Source organism: Heterodontus francisci, unplaced genomic scaffold (assembly GCF_036365525.1).
Source record: "Heterodontus francisci isolate sHetFra1 unplaced genomic scaffold, sHetFra1.hap1 HAP1_SCAFFOLD_1081, whole genome shotgun sequence".
NCBI lineage: Eukaryota > Metazoa > Chordata > Chondrichthyes > Heterodontiformes > Heterodontidae > Heterodontus > Heterodontus francisci.
The window spans coordinates 159,960-174,746 of NW_027141461.1; the positions used below are offsets into that span (position 1 = coordinate 159,960).

Consider the following 14,787-nt stretch of genomic DNA (forward strand, 5'->3'; position numbering starts at 1 on the left):
GTTGTTGGATGAGGTACAGTGTGTATTGGGGAGTTGGATGGGGTACAGTGTGTGGGGGGGAGTTGGATGGGGTACAGTGTGTGTGGGGGGAGGTGGATGGGGTACAGTGTGTGTGGGGGTGTTGGATGGGGTACAGTGTGTGTGGGGGGAGTGGGATGGGGTACAGTGTGTGTGGGGGAGTTGGATGGGGTACAGTGTGTGTGAGGGGAGTTAGATGGGGTACAGTGTGTATGGGGGAGTTGGATGAGGTACAGTGTGTGTGGGGGAGTTGGATGGGGTACAGTGTGTGTGGGGGGAGTTGGATGGGGTACAGTGTGTGTGGGGGAGTTGGATGGGGTACAGTGTGTGTGGGGGGAGTTGGATGGGGTACAGTGTGTGTGGGGGAGTTGGATGGGGTACAGTGTGTATGGGGGAGTTGGATGAGGTACAGTGTGTATGGGGGGAGTTGGATGGGGTACAGTGTGTATGGGGGAGTTCGATGGGGTATAGTGTGTTTGGGGGGAGTTGGAAGGGGTACAGTGTGTATGGGGGAGTTGGATGAGCTACAGTGTGTATGGGGGGAGTTGGATGGGGAACAGTGTGTGGGGGAGTTGGATGGGGTACAGTGTGTGTGGGGGAGTTGGATCGTGTATAGTGTGTGTGGGGGAGTTGGATCGTGTATAGTGTGTGTGGGGGGAGTTGGATGGGGTACAGTGTGTATGGGGGAGTTGGATGGGATACAGTGTGTATGGGGGTGTTGGATGGGGTACAGTGTGTATGGGGGAGTAGGATGGGGTACAGAGTGTATCGGGGAGTTGGATGGGGTACAGTGTGTATGGGGGAGTTGGATGGGGTACAGAGTGGATCGGGGAGTTGGAAGGGGTACAGTGTGTATGGGGGATTTGGATGGGGCACAGTGTGTGTGGGGGGAGTTGGATGGGGTGCAGTGTGTGTGGGGGGAGTTGGATGGGGTACAGTGTGTGTGGGGGAGTTGGATGGGGTACAGTGTGTGTGAGGGAGTTGGATGGGGTACAGTGTGTATGGGGGGAGTTGGATGGGGTATAGTGTGTTTGGGGGGAGTTGGAAGGGGTACAGTGTGTATGGGGGAGTTGGATGAGGTACAGTGTGTATGGGGGGAGTTGGATGGGGAACAGTGTGTGGGGGAGAGTTGGATGAGGTACAATGTGAGTGGGGGGAGTTGGATGATGTACAGTGTGCATGGGGGAGTTGGATGGGGTACAATGTGTGTGGGGGGAGTTGGATGGGGTACAGTGTGTGTGGGGGATTGGATGTGGTACAGTGTGTGTGGGGGAGTTGGATGGGGTACAGTGTGTATTGGGGAGTTGGATGGGGTACAGTGTGTGTGGGGGGAGTTGGATGAGGTACAGTGTGTGTGGGGGAGTTGGATGAGGTACTGTGTGTGTGGGGGAGTTGGATGGGGTACAGTGTGTGTGGGGGAGTTGGATGGGGTACAGTGTGTGTGGGGGGAGTTGGATGGGGTACAGTGTGTGTGGGGGTGTTGGATGGGGTACAGTGTGTGTGGGGGTGTTGGATGGGGTACAGTGTGTGTGGGGGTTGTTGGATGAGGTACAGTGTGTATTGGGGAGTTGGATGGGGTACAGTGTGTGGGGGGGAGTTGGATGGGGTACAGTGTGTGTGGGGGGAGGTGGATGGGGTACAGTGTGTGTGGGGGTGTTGGATGGGGTACAGTGTGTGTGGGGGGAGTGGGATGGGGTACAGTGTGTGTGGGGGAGTTGGATGGGGTACAGTGTGTGTGAGGGGAGTTAGATGGGGTACAGTGTGTATGGGGGAGTTGGATGAGGTACAGTGTGTGTGGGGGAGTTGGATGGGGTACAGTGTGTGTGGGGGGAGTTGGATGGGGTACAGTGTGTGTGGGGGAGTTGGATGGGGTACAGTGTGTGTGGGGGGAGTTGGATGGGGTACAGTGTGTGTGGGGGAGTTGGATGGGGTACAGTGTGTATGGGGGAGTTGGATGAGGTACAGTGTGTATGGGGGGAGTTGGATGGGGTACAGTGTGTATGGGGGAGTTCGATGGGGTATAGTGTGTTTGGGGGGAGTTGGAAGGGGTACAGTGTGTATGGGGGAGTTGGATGAGCTACAGTGTGTATGGGGGGAGTTGGATGGGGAACAGTGTGTGGGGGAGTTGGATGGGGTACAGTGTGTGTGGGGGAGTTGGATCGTGTATAGTGTGTGTGGGGGAGTTGGATCGTGTATAGTGTGTGTGGGGGGAGTTGGATGGGGTACAGTGTGTATGGGGGTGTTGGATGGGGTACAGTGTGTATGGGGGAGTAGGATGGGGTACAGAGTGTATCGGGGAGTTGGATGGGGTACAGTGTGTATGGGGGAGTTGGATGGGGTACAGAGTGGATCGGGGAGCTGGATGGGGTACAGTGTGTATGGGGGATTTGGATGGGGCACAGTGTGTGTGGGGGGAGTTGGATGGGGTGCAGTGTGTGTGGGGGGAGTTGGATGGGGTACAGTGTGTGTGGGGGAGTTGGATGGGGTACAGTGTGTGTGAGGGAGTTGGATGGGGTACAGTGTGTATGGGGGAGTTGGATGGGGTACAGTGTGTGTGGGGGGAGTTGGATGAGGTACAGTGTGTATGGGGGGAGCTGGATGGGGTACAGTGTGTGTGGGGGGAGTTGGATGAGGTATAGTGTGCGTGGGGGAGTTGGATGAGGTACAGTGTGCGTGGGGGAGTTGGATGAGGTACAGTGTGTGTGGGGGAGTTAGATGAGGTACAGTGTGTGTGGGGGAGTTGGATGGGGTAAAGTGTGTGTGGGGAAGTTGGATGGGGTACAGTGTGTGTGGGGGAGTTGGATGACGTACAGTGTGTGTGGGGGAGTTGGATGGGGTACAGTGTGTATGGGGGGAGTTGGATGGGGTACAGTGTGTGTGGGGAAGTTGGATGGGGTACAGTGTGTGTGGGGGAGTTGGATGGGGTACAGTGTGTATGGGGGGAGTTGGATGGGGTACAGTGTGTGTGGGGAAGTTGGATGGGGTACAGTGTGTGTGGGGGAGTTGGATGGGGTACAGTGTGTGTGGGGGAGTTGGATGAGGTACAGTGTGTGTGGGGGAGTTGGATGGGGTACAGTGTGTATGGGGGGAGTTGGATGGGGTACAGTGTGTGTGGGGGGAGTTGGATGGGGTACAGTGTGTATGGGGGAGTTGGATGGGGTACAGTGTGCATGGGGGAGTTGGATGAGGTACAGTGTGTGTGGGGGGAGTTGGATGAGGTACAGTGTGTATGGGGGGAGCTGGATGGGGTACAGTGTGTGTGGGGGAGTTGGATGAGGTACAGTGTGTGTGGGGGAGTTGGATGGGGTACAGTGTGTATGGGGGGAGTTGGATGGGGTACAGTGTGTATGGGGGGAGTTGGATGGGGTCCAGTGTGTATGGGAAGAGTTGGATGGGGTACAGTGTGCGTGGGGGAGTTGGATGGGGTACAGTGTGTGTGGGGAGATTGGATGGGGAACAGTGTGTGTGGGGGAGTTGGATGAGGTACAGTGTGTGTGGGGGAGTTGGATGGGGTACAGTGTGTATGGGGGGAGTTGGAATAGGGTACAGTGTGTATGGGGGGAGTTGGATGGGGTCCAGTGTGTATGGGAAGAGTTGGATGGGGTACAGTGTGCGTGGGGGAGTTGGATGAGGTACAGTGTGTGTGGGGGAGTTAGATGAGGTACAGTGTGTGTGGGGGAGTTGGATGGGGTAAAGTGTGTGTGGGGAAGTTGGATGGGGTACAGTGTGTGTGGGGGAGTTGGATGACGTACAGTGTGTGTGGGGGAGTTGGATGGGGTACAGTGTGTATGGGGGGAGTTGGATGGGGTACAGTGTGTGTGGGGAAGTTGGATGGGGCACAGTGTGTGTGGGGGGAGTTGGATGGGGTGCAGTGTGTGTGGGGGGAGTTGGATGGGGTACAGTGTGTGTGGGGGAGTTGGATGGGGTACAGTGTGTGTGGGGGAGTTGGATGGGGTACAGTGTGTATGGGGGGAGTTGGATGGGGTACAGTGTGTGTGGGGGAGTTGGATGGGGTACAGTGTGTGTGGGGGAGTTGGATGGGGTACAGTGTGTGTGGGGGGAGTTGGATGGGGTACAGTGTGTGTGGGGGAGTTGGATGGGGTACAGTGTGTATGGGGGAGTTGGATGAGGTACAGTGTGTATGGGGGGAGTTGGATGGGGTACAGTGTGTATGGGGGAGTTGGATGGGGTATAGTGTGTTTGGGGGGAGTTGGAAGGGGTACAGTGTGTATGGGGGAGTTGGATGAGGTACAGTGTGTATGGGGGGAGTTGGATGGGGAACAGTGTGTGGGGGAGTTGGATGGGGTACAGTGTGTATGGGGGGAGTTGGATGGGGTACAGTGTGTGTGGGGGGAGTTGGATGGGGTACAGTGTGTATGGGGGAGTTGGATGGGGTACAGTGTGCATGGGGGAGTTGGATGAGGTACAGTGTGTGTGGGGGGAGTTGGATGAGGTACAGTGTGTATGGGGGGAGCTGGATGGGGTACAGTGTGTGTGGGGGAGTTGGATGAGGTACAGTGTGTGTGGGGGAGTTGGATGGGGTACAGTGTGTATGGGGGGAGTTGGATGGGGTACAGTGTGTATGGGGGGAGTTGGATGGGGTCCAGTGTGTATGGGAAGAGTTGGATGGGGTACAGTGTGCGTGGGGGAGTTGGATGGGGTACAGTGTGTGTGGGGAGATTGGATGGGGAACAGTGTGTGTGGGGGAGTTGGATGAGGTACAGTGTGTGTGGGGGAGTTGGATGGGGTACAGTGTGTATGGGGGGAGTTGGAATAGGGTACAGTGTGTATGGGGGGAGTTGGATGGGGTCCAGTGTGTATGGGAAGAGTTGGATGGGGTACAGTGTGCGTGGGGGAGTTGGATGAGGTACAGTGTGTGTGGGGGAGTTAGATGAGGTACAGTGTGTGTGGGGGAGTTGGATGGGGTAAAGTGTGTGTGGGGAAGTTGGATGGGGTACAGTGTGTGTGGGGGAGTTGGATGACGTACAGTGTGTGTGGGGGAGTTGGATGGGGTACAGTGTGTATGGGGGGAGTTGGATGGGGTACAGTGTGTGTGGGGAAGTTGGATGGGGCACAGTGTGTGTGGGGGGAGTTGGATGGGGTGCAGTGTGTGTGGGGGGAGTTGGATGGGGTACAGTGTGTGTGGGGGAGTTGGATGGGGTACAGTGTGTGTGGGGGAGTTGGATGGGGTACAGTGTGTATGGGGGGAGTTGGATGGGGTACAGTGTGTGTGGGGGAGTTGGATGGGGTACAGTGTGTGTGGGGGAGTTGGATGGGGTACAGTGTGTGTGGGGGGAGTTGGATGGGGTACAGTGTGTGTGGGGGAGTTGGATGGGGTACAGTGTGTATGGGGGAGTTGGATGAGGTACAGTGTGTATGGGGGGAGTTGGATGGGGTACAGTGTGTATGGGGGAGTTGGATGGGGTATAGTGTGTTTGGGGGGAGTTGGAAGGGGTACAGTGTGTATGGGGGAGTTGGATGAGGTACAGTGTGTATGGGGGGAGTTGGATGGGGAACAGTGTGTGGGGGAGTTGGATGGGGTACAGTGTGTGTGGGGGAGTTGGATCGTGTATAGTGTGTGTGGGGGGAGTTGGATGGGGTACAGTGTGTATGGGGGAGTTGGATGGGATACAGTGTGTATGGGGGTGTTGGATGGGGTACAGTGTGTATGGGGGAGTAGGATGGGGTACAGAGTGTATCGGGGAGTTGGATGGGGTACAGTGTGTATGGGGGAGTTGGATGGGGTACAGAGTGTATCGGGGAGTTGGATGGGGTACAGTGTGTATGGGGGATTTGGATGGGGCACAGTGTGTGTGGGGGGAGTTGGATGGGGTGCAGTGTGTGTGGGGGGAGTTGGATGGGGTACAGTGTGTGTGGGGGAGTTGGATGGGGTACAGTGTGTATGGGGGGAGTTGGATGGGGTACAGTGTGTGTGGGGGGAGTTGGATGGGGTACAGTGTGTGTGGGGGAGTTGGATGGGGTACAGTGTGCATGGGGGAGTTGGATGAGGTACAGTGTGTGTGGGGGGAGTTGGATGAGGTACAGTGTGTATGGGGGGAGCTGGATGGGGTACAGCGTGTGTGGAGGAGTTGGATGAGGTATAGTGTGCGTGGGGGAGTTGGATGAGGTACAGTGTGTGTGGGGGAGTTGGATGGGGTACAGTGTGTGTGGGGAGGTTGGATGGGGAACAGTGTGTGTGGGGGAGTTGGATGAGGTACAGTGTGTGTGGGGGAGTTGGATGGGGTACAGTGTGTATGGGGGGAGTTGGATGGGGTACAGTGTGTATGGGGGGAGTTGGATGGGGTACAGTGTGTATGGGAAGAGTTGGATGGGGTACAGTGTGCGTGGGGGAGTTGGATGAGGTACAGTGTGTGTGGGGGAGTTAGATGAGGTACAGTGTGTGTGGGGGAGTTGGATGGGGTAAAGTGTGTGTGGGGAAGTTGGATGGGGTAAAGTGTGTGTGGGGAAGTTGGATGGGGTACAGTGTGTGTGGGGGAGTTGGATGACGTACAGTGTGTGTGGGGGAGTTGGATGGGGTACAGTGTGTATGGGGGGAGTTGGATGGGGTACAGTGTGTGTGGGGAAGTTGGATGGGGCACAGTGTGTGTGGGGGGAGTTGGATGGGGTGCAGTGTGTGTGGGGGGAGTTGGATGGGGTACAGTGTGTGTGGGGGAGTTGGATGGGGTACAGTGTGTGTGAGGGAGTTGGATGGGGTACAGTGTGTATGGGGGAGTTGGATGGGGTACAGTGTGTGTGGGGGGAGTTGGATGAGGAACAGTGTGTATGGGGGGAGCTGGATGGGGTACAGTGTGTGTGGGGGGAGTTGGATGAGGTATAGTGTGCGTGGGGGAGTTGGATGAGGTACAGTGTGCGTGGGGGAGTTGGATGAGGTACAGTGTGTGTGGGGGAGTTAGATGAGGTACAGTGTGTGTGGGGGAGTTGGATGGGGTAAAGTGTGTGTGGGGAAGTTGGATGGGGTAAAGTGTGTGTGGGGAAGTTGGATGGGGTACAGTGTGTGTGGGGGAGTTGGATGACGTACAGTGTGTGTGGGGGAGTTGGATGGGGTACAGTGTGTATGGGGGGAGTTGGATGGGGTACAGTGTGTGTGGGGAAGTTGGATGGGGTACAGTGTGTGTGGGGGAGTTGGATGGGGTACAGTGTGTATGGGGGGAGTTGGATGGGGTACAGTGTGTGTTGGGAAGTTGGATGGGGTACAGTGTGTGTGGGGGAGTTGGATGGGGTACAGTGTGTGTGGGGGAGTTGGATGAGGTACAGTGTGTGTGGGGGAGTTGGATGGGGTACAGTGTGTATGGGGGGAGTTGGATGGGGTACAGTGTGTGTGGGGGGAGTTGGATGGGGTACAGTGTGTATGGGGGAGTTGGATGGGGAACAGTGTGCATGGGGGAGTTGGATGAGGTACAGTGTGTGTGGGGGGAGTTGGATGAGGTACAGTGTGTATGGGGGGAGCTGGATGGGGTACAGCGTGTGTGGAGGAGTTGGATGAGGTATAGTGTGCGTGGGGGAGTTGGATGAGGTACAGTGTGTGTGGGGGAGTTGGATGAGGTACAGTGTGTGTGGGGGAGTTGGATGGGGTACAGTGTGTATGGGGGGAGTTGGATGGGGTACAGTGTGTGTGGGGAGGTTGGATGGGGAACAGTGTGTGTGGGGGAGTTGGATGAGGTACAGTGTGTGTGGGGGAGTTGGATGGGGTACAGTGTGTATGGGGGGAGTTGGATGGGGTACAGTGTGTATGGGGGGAGTTGGATGGGGTACAGTGTGTATGGGAAGAGTTGGATGGGGTACAGGGTGTGTCGGGGAGTTGGATGAGGTACAGTGTGTGTGGGGGAGTTGGATGGGGTACAGTGTGTATGGGGATGTTGGATGAGGTACAGGGCCTGTGTTGAGAGTTGAATGGGGTACAGTGTGTGTGGGGGAGTTGGATGGGGTACAGTGTGTATTGGGGAGTTGGATGAGGTACAGTGTGTGTGGGGGGAGTTGGATGAGGTACAGTGTGTGTGGGGGAGTTGGATGGGGTACAGTGTGTGTGGGGGAGTTGGATGAGGTGCAGTTTGTATGGGGGGAGTTGGATTAGGTACAGTGTGTATGGGGGGAGTTGGATGGGGGACAGTGTGTATGGGGGGAGTTGGATGGGGTACAGTGTGTGTGGGGGAGTTGGATCGTGTAGAGTGTGTGTGGGGGAGTTGGATGGGGTACAGAGTGTATCGGGGAGTTGGATGGGGTACAGTGTGTATGGGGGAGTTGGATGGGGTACAGTGTGTATGGGGGTGTTGGATGGGGTACAGTGTGTATGGGGGTGTTGGATGGGGTACAGTGTGTATGGGGGTGTTGGATGGGGTACAGTGTGTATGGGGGAGTAGGATGGGGTACAGAGTGTATCGGGGAGTTGGATGGTGTACAGTGTGTATGGGGGAGTTGGAAGGGGTACAGAGTATATCGGGGAGTTGGATGGGGTACAGTGTGTATGGGGGATTTGGATGGGGCACAGTGTGTGTGGGGGGAGTTGGATGGGGTACAGTGTGTGTGGGGGGCGTTGGATGGGGTACATTGTGTGTGGGGGAGTTGGATGGGGTACAGTGTGTATGGGGAGTTGGATGAGGTTCAGTGTGTATGGGGGAGTTGGATGGGATACATTGTGTATGGGGGAGTTGGGTGGGGTACAGCGTGTGTGGAGGAGTTGGATGAGGTATAGTGTGCGTGGGGGTGTTGGATGGGGTACAGTGTGTATGGGGGATTTGGATGGGGCACAGTGTGTGTGGGGGGAGTTGGATGGGGTACAGTGTGTGAGGGGGGCGTTGGATGGGGTACAGTGTGTGTGGGGGGAGTTGGATGGGGTACAGTGTGTGTGGAGGAGTTGGATGAGGTATAGTGTGCGTGGGGGTGTTGGATGGGGTACAGTGTGTATGGGGGATTTGGATGGGGCACAGTGTGTGTGGGGGGAGTTGGATGGGGTACAGTGTGTGAGGGGGGCGTTGGATGGGGTACAGTGTGTGTGGGGGGAGTTGGATGGGGTACAGTGTGTGTGAGGGAGTTGGATGAGGTACAGTGTGTGTGGGGGAGTTGGATGGGGTACAGGGTGTGTGGGGGAGTTGGATGGGGTACAGTGTGTGTGGGGGAGTTGGATGAGGTACAGTGTGTATGGGGGGAGTTGGATGAGGTACAGGGCCTGTGTTGAGAGTTGAATGGGGTATAGTGTGTATGGGGGAATTGCATGGTTTACAATTTGTGTGTATGGGGGAGGTGGAGGGGTACAGAGTGTTTGGGGGGCGGGTGGGTTGGATGGGGTGCAGTGTGTGGGGAGGGCAAGGCAGTTGGATGGGGTACAGTGTGTGTCTTGGGGAGTTGTATGCGGTACAGTGTGTGTGGGGGGAGTTGGATGGGGTACAGTGAGTATGGGGGTGTTGGATGGGGTACAGTGTGTGTGGGGGGAGTTGGATGGGGTACAGTGTGTGTGGGGGGAGTTGGATGGGGTACAGTGTGTGTGGGGGTGTTGGATGGGGTACAGTGTGTGTGGGGGTGTTGGATGGGGTACAATGTGTGTGGGGGGAGTTGGATGGGGTACAGTGTATGTGGTGCGCGGGGGAGTTGGATGGGGTACAGTGTGTGTGGGGGGAGTTGGATGGGGTACAGTGTGTGTGGGGGGAGTTGGATGGGGTCCAGTGAGTATGGGGGTGTTGGATGAGGTACAGTGTGTGTGGGGGGAGTTGGATGGGGTACAGTGTGTGTGGGGGGAGTTGGATGGGGTACAGTGTGTGTGGGGGGAGTTGGATGGGGTACAGTGTGTGTGGGGGGAGTTGGATGGGGTACAGTGTATGTGGTGCGCGGGGGAGTTGGATGGGGTACAGTGTGTGTGGGGGGAGTTGGATGGGGTACAGTGTGTGTGGGGGGAGTTGGATGGGGTACAGTGTGTGTGGGGGTGTTGGATGGGGTACAATGTGTGTGGGGGGAGTTGGATGGGGTACAGTGTGTGTGGGGGGAGTTGGATGGGGTACAGTGTGTGTGGGGGGAGTTGGATGGGGTACAGTGTGTGTGGAGGGAGTTGGATGGGGTACAGTGTGTGTGGGGGGAGTTGGATGGGGTACAGTGTGTGTGGGGGGAGTTGGATGGGGTACAGTGTGTGTGGGGGGAGTTGGATGGGGTACAGTGTGTGTGGGGGAGTTGGAGGGGTACAAGGTGTTTGTTTGGGAGAGTTGGATGGTGTACTGTGTGTATCGGGGAGTTGGATGAGGTACAGGATGTGTGTGGGGGAGTTGGATGGGGTACAGGATGTGTGTGGGGAGTTGGATGGGGTACAATGTGTGTGGGGCAGTTGAATGGGGTACAGTGTCTGTGTGGGGCGGGGGAGTTGGATGGGGTACAAGGTGATTGTTTGGGAGTGTTGGATGGTGTACTGTTTGTGTGGGGGAATTGGATGGGGAACAGTGTGAGAAGCTGGATGGCGTACAATGTGTATGCGGGAGTTGGATGGGGTACAGGGTGTGGGTTGGGGTGTTGGATGGGGTACAGTGTATATGGGGCGGGGGGGGAGTTGGATGGCGTACAATGTGTATGAGGGAGTTGGATGGGGTACAGGGTGCGTTGAGGAGTTGGATGGGGTACAGTGTAGAAACATAGAAAATAGGAGCAGGTGTAGGCCATTCGGCCCTTCGAGACTGCTCTGCAATTCATTATGATCATGGCTCATCATCCAACTCAGTAACCTGTTCCCGCTTTCCCCCAATACCCTTTGATCCCTTTAGACCCAAGAGCTATATCTAACTCCTTCTTGAAAACGTACAATGTTTTGGCCTCAACTGCTTTCTGTGGTAGCGAATTCCACAGGCTCACCACTCTCTGGGTGACGAAATTTCTCCTCATCTCAGTCCTGAAAGGATTACCCCGTATCCTTAGACTATGACCCCTGGTTCTGGACTCCCCCAGCATCGGGAACATCCTTCCTGCATCTACCCTGTCAAGTCCTGTTAGAATTGTATAGGTTTCTACGAGATCCCCCCTCACTCTTCTGAACTCCAGCGAATATAATCCTGACTGACTCAATCTCTCCTCATACGTCAGTCCCACCATCCCAGGAATCAGTCTGGTAAACCTTCACTGCACTCCCTCTATAGCAAGAACATCCTTCCTCAGGTAACTAGACCAAAACTGCACATAATATTCCAGGTGTGGCCTCACCAAAGCCCTGTATAATTGCAGCAAGACATCCCTGCTCCTGTACACGAATCCTATCGCTATGAAGGCCAACATACCATTTACCTGTTGCACCTGCATGCTTACCTTCAGTGACTGGTGTACGAGAACACCCAGGTCTCGCAGCATATTCCCCTCTCTCAGTTTATAGCCATTCAGATAATAATCTGCCTTCCTGTTTTTGCTACCAAAGTGGATAACCTCACATTTATCCACATTATACTGCATCTGCCATGCATTAGCCCACTCACTCAACTTGTCCAAATCACCCTGAAGTTTCTCTGCGTCCTCCTCACAACTCATCCTCCCACCCAGTTTTGTGTCATCTGTAAATTTGGAGATATTACATTTAGTTCCCTCCTCCAAATCGTTAATGTATATTGTGAATAGCTGGGGTCCTAGCACCGATCCCTGTGGTACCCCACTAGTCACTGCTTGCCATTCAGAAAAAGACCCATTTATCCCTACTCTTTGTTTCCTGTCTGCCAACCAATTTTCGATCCATCGCAATACACTACCCCCAATCCCATGTGCTTTAATTTTACACGCTAATCTCTTATGTGGGACTTTGTCGAAAGCCTTCTGAAAGTCCAAATAAACCACATCCACTGGCTCCCCCTCATCAACTCTACTCGTTATGTCCTTGAAGAATTCTGGGAGATTTGTCAAGCATGATTTCCCTTTCGTAAATCCATGCTGACTCTGTCCGATTCTACCACTGTTCTCCAAGTGCTCTGCTATAAAATCTTTGATAACGGACTGTAGAATTTTCCCCACTACTGACGTCAGTCTGACTGGTCTATAATTCCCTGCTTTCTCTCTATCTCCCTTTTTAAATAGTGGGGTTACATTAGCTACCCTCCAATCTGCAGGAACTGTTCCAGAGTCTATAGAATCTTGGAAGATGACCACCAATACATCCACTATTTTCAGGGCCACTTCCTTAAATACTCTGGGATGCAGACCATCAGGCCCTGGGGATTTATCGGCCTTCAATCCCATCAATTTCCCCAACACCATTTCTCTACTAATACTGATTTCTTTCAGTTCCTCTCTCTCACTTAGCCATGTGTTCCCCAACATTTCTGGTATGATATTTGTGTCCTCCTTTGTGAAGACAGAACCAAAGTATGCATTTAGTTGGTCAGCCATTTCTTTGTTCCCCATAATAAATTCCTGTTTCTGACTGTAAGGGACCTACATTTGTCTTCACCAATCTTTTTCTCTTCACATACCTATAGAAACTTTTCCAGTCAGTTTTTATGTTCTCCACAAACTTGCCCTCGTACTCTATTTTTCCCTTCTTAATCAATCCTTTGGTCCTCCTTTGCTGAATTCTAAACTGCTCCCAATCCTCAGGTCTGCTATTTTTCCTGGCAAATTCATATGCCTCTTCCTTGGGTCTAATGCTATCTCTAATTTCCCTTGTAAGCCCTGGTTTGGCTACTTTTCCCATTTTACTTTTGCCCTGGACAGAGATAAACAATTGTTGCAGTTCATCCATGCACTCTTTGAATGTTTGCCATTGTCTATCCACCGTCATCCCTTTAAGTAACGTTTCCCAATCTATCATAGCCAACTCGCACCTCATACTTTCGTAGTTTCCTTTACTAAGATTCAGTACACTTGTTTCAGAATCAACTATGTCACTCTCCATCTTGATGAAGAATTCTATCATATTATGATAGTGTGTGTGTGTGTGGGGGGGTGGGGAGCTGGATGGGGCACAGTGTGTGTGAGGGAGTTGGATGGGATACAGTGTGTATGGGGAATTGAATAGGGTACAGTGTGTATGAAGGAGTTGGATGAGGTACAGTTTGTGTGGGGGGAGTTGGATGGGGTACAGTGTGTATGGGGGAGTTGGATGGGGTACAGTGTGTATGGGGGAGTTGGATGGGGTACAGTGTGAGTAAGTTGGCAGTTGGATGGGCTACAGTGTGTATGTGGGGGATTTGGATACTGTACAGTGTATGTGGGGGTGTTGGGTGGGGTGCAGTGTGTATGGGGCAGTTGGATGGGGTACAGTTTGTATGGGGCTGTTTAATGTTGTACAGCATATGTGTGGGGAGTTGGATGCGGTACAGTTTCTGTGGGGAGTTGCTGGGGTACAGTGTATGTGGGGAGTTGGATAGGATACTGAGTGTGGGGAGTTGGATGGGATACAGAGTGTGGGGAGTTGGATGGGATACAGAGCGTGGGGAGTTGCTGGGGTACAGTGTATGTGGGCAGTTGGATGGGATACAGAGTGTGGGGAGTTGGATGCAGGACAGTGCAATTGGGGGAGTTGGATAGGGTACAGTGTGTATGTGGGGGGAGTTGGATGGGGTACAGTGTGTGTGGGGGAGTTGGATGTAGTACAGTGCGTGTGGGGGAGTTGGATGCGGTACAGTGCGTGTGGGGGAGTTGGATGGGGTTTTGTGTCTCTGGGGGAGTTGGATGGGGTTTTGTGTGCTTGGGGGGTTGGATGGAGTACAGTGTGTGTGTGGGGGGGGGGAGTTGGATGGGGCACAGTGTGTGTGGGGAGGTGGATAGGGGACAGTGTGTATGTGGGTGTTTGGATGGGGTACAGTGTGTGTCTAAGTTGGGGTGGGGGTTTTTTGCCGGTTTCTCTCTCGAGCTGTGCGTTTCTCACTGGGAGCTGGATTCTGTGTTTTTTTTCACATTTCTCGGAGTTTGAGCTGCTCACTTCTCGACATGTTTTCAAGGTAATGAACATTCTTCTAACACTAACCCCAAGGTGGCTATTTCATTGGGTGTCGAATGATACTGGTCCTAAATTAATTCAGGTTCCAAGTGGTGCTGTGTCAGAGTATTCAGCAGCTCTGCTGACTGCTTCAATGCAATCCACATCTGTGTCTGCAACCGTAAACCTTCCGGACTAATCGTCGGAAGCTTCCAGTAGATGACTGGCCATGTGGAAGTGTTCCAAACACTTCTGACATCTGCAAGACAGCAGATGCAGAAAGTCCTCACAAGTCAACCACACTGATTCTGGCCGATACCTGACATTGCATTCCAGCAAGTCAATACAGCTGCTCCTGATAAAAAGATACTTTAATGCAAATAATTAGCCAAGACAGAAATAGTTTACTGCAGATCCAGCAAAAGAAATTAATACCCTCTTCCCGGGATTAATAGCCCCCAGTCCCCAGGCATAATACCCCATGCCCGGAATTAAGAAGCCGCTCACAGGAATAATACCCCAATCCTGGAAGCAATACACTACTCCTGGGATTAATCTCCTGTTTTAGGATTAATATCCTATGCCCAGGAATAATACAGCACTCCTGAAATTACTTGAGATTAATACCCCAATCACAGGCTTAATATTCAACCTTCCCTGAAATGATATCTCCATTCCCGGAATTAATATCCCTACGGTCCTCCGTCTCAGTGGGTAGCAATCTCACCTCTGAGTCACAAGGTTACGGTTTCAAGGCCCATTACAGGGCGTGAGCACAATAATCTAGGCTGACACATCAGTTCAGTACTGAGGGAGTGCTGCACTATCAGAGAGACAGTACTGAGGGAGTGCCGCACTGTCGGAGGGTCAGTACTGAGGGA

The 14,787-nt window shown here is 53.7% G+C and overlaps 1 protein-coding gene across 1 annotated transcript in view; it reads right to left on the bottom strand.

Moving 5' to 3' along the window:
- Positions 1 to 13,919, bottom strand: part of LOC137363792 (inactive carboxypeptidase-like protein X2) — a gene marked incomplete at its 3' end in the record, with an annotated part of 161,191 nt that extends 147,272 nt beyond the window's left edge. The window contains exon 1 of the mRNA XM_068027345.1: positions 13,910 to 13,919. Within this exon, the coding sequence (XP_067883446.1) occupies positions 13,910 to 13,919 (10 nt within the window). The remainder of the gene's footprint in view (positions 1 to 13,909) is intronic.
- Positions 13,920 to 14,787: the final 868 nt, after the last annotated feature.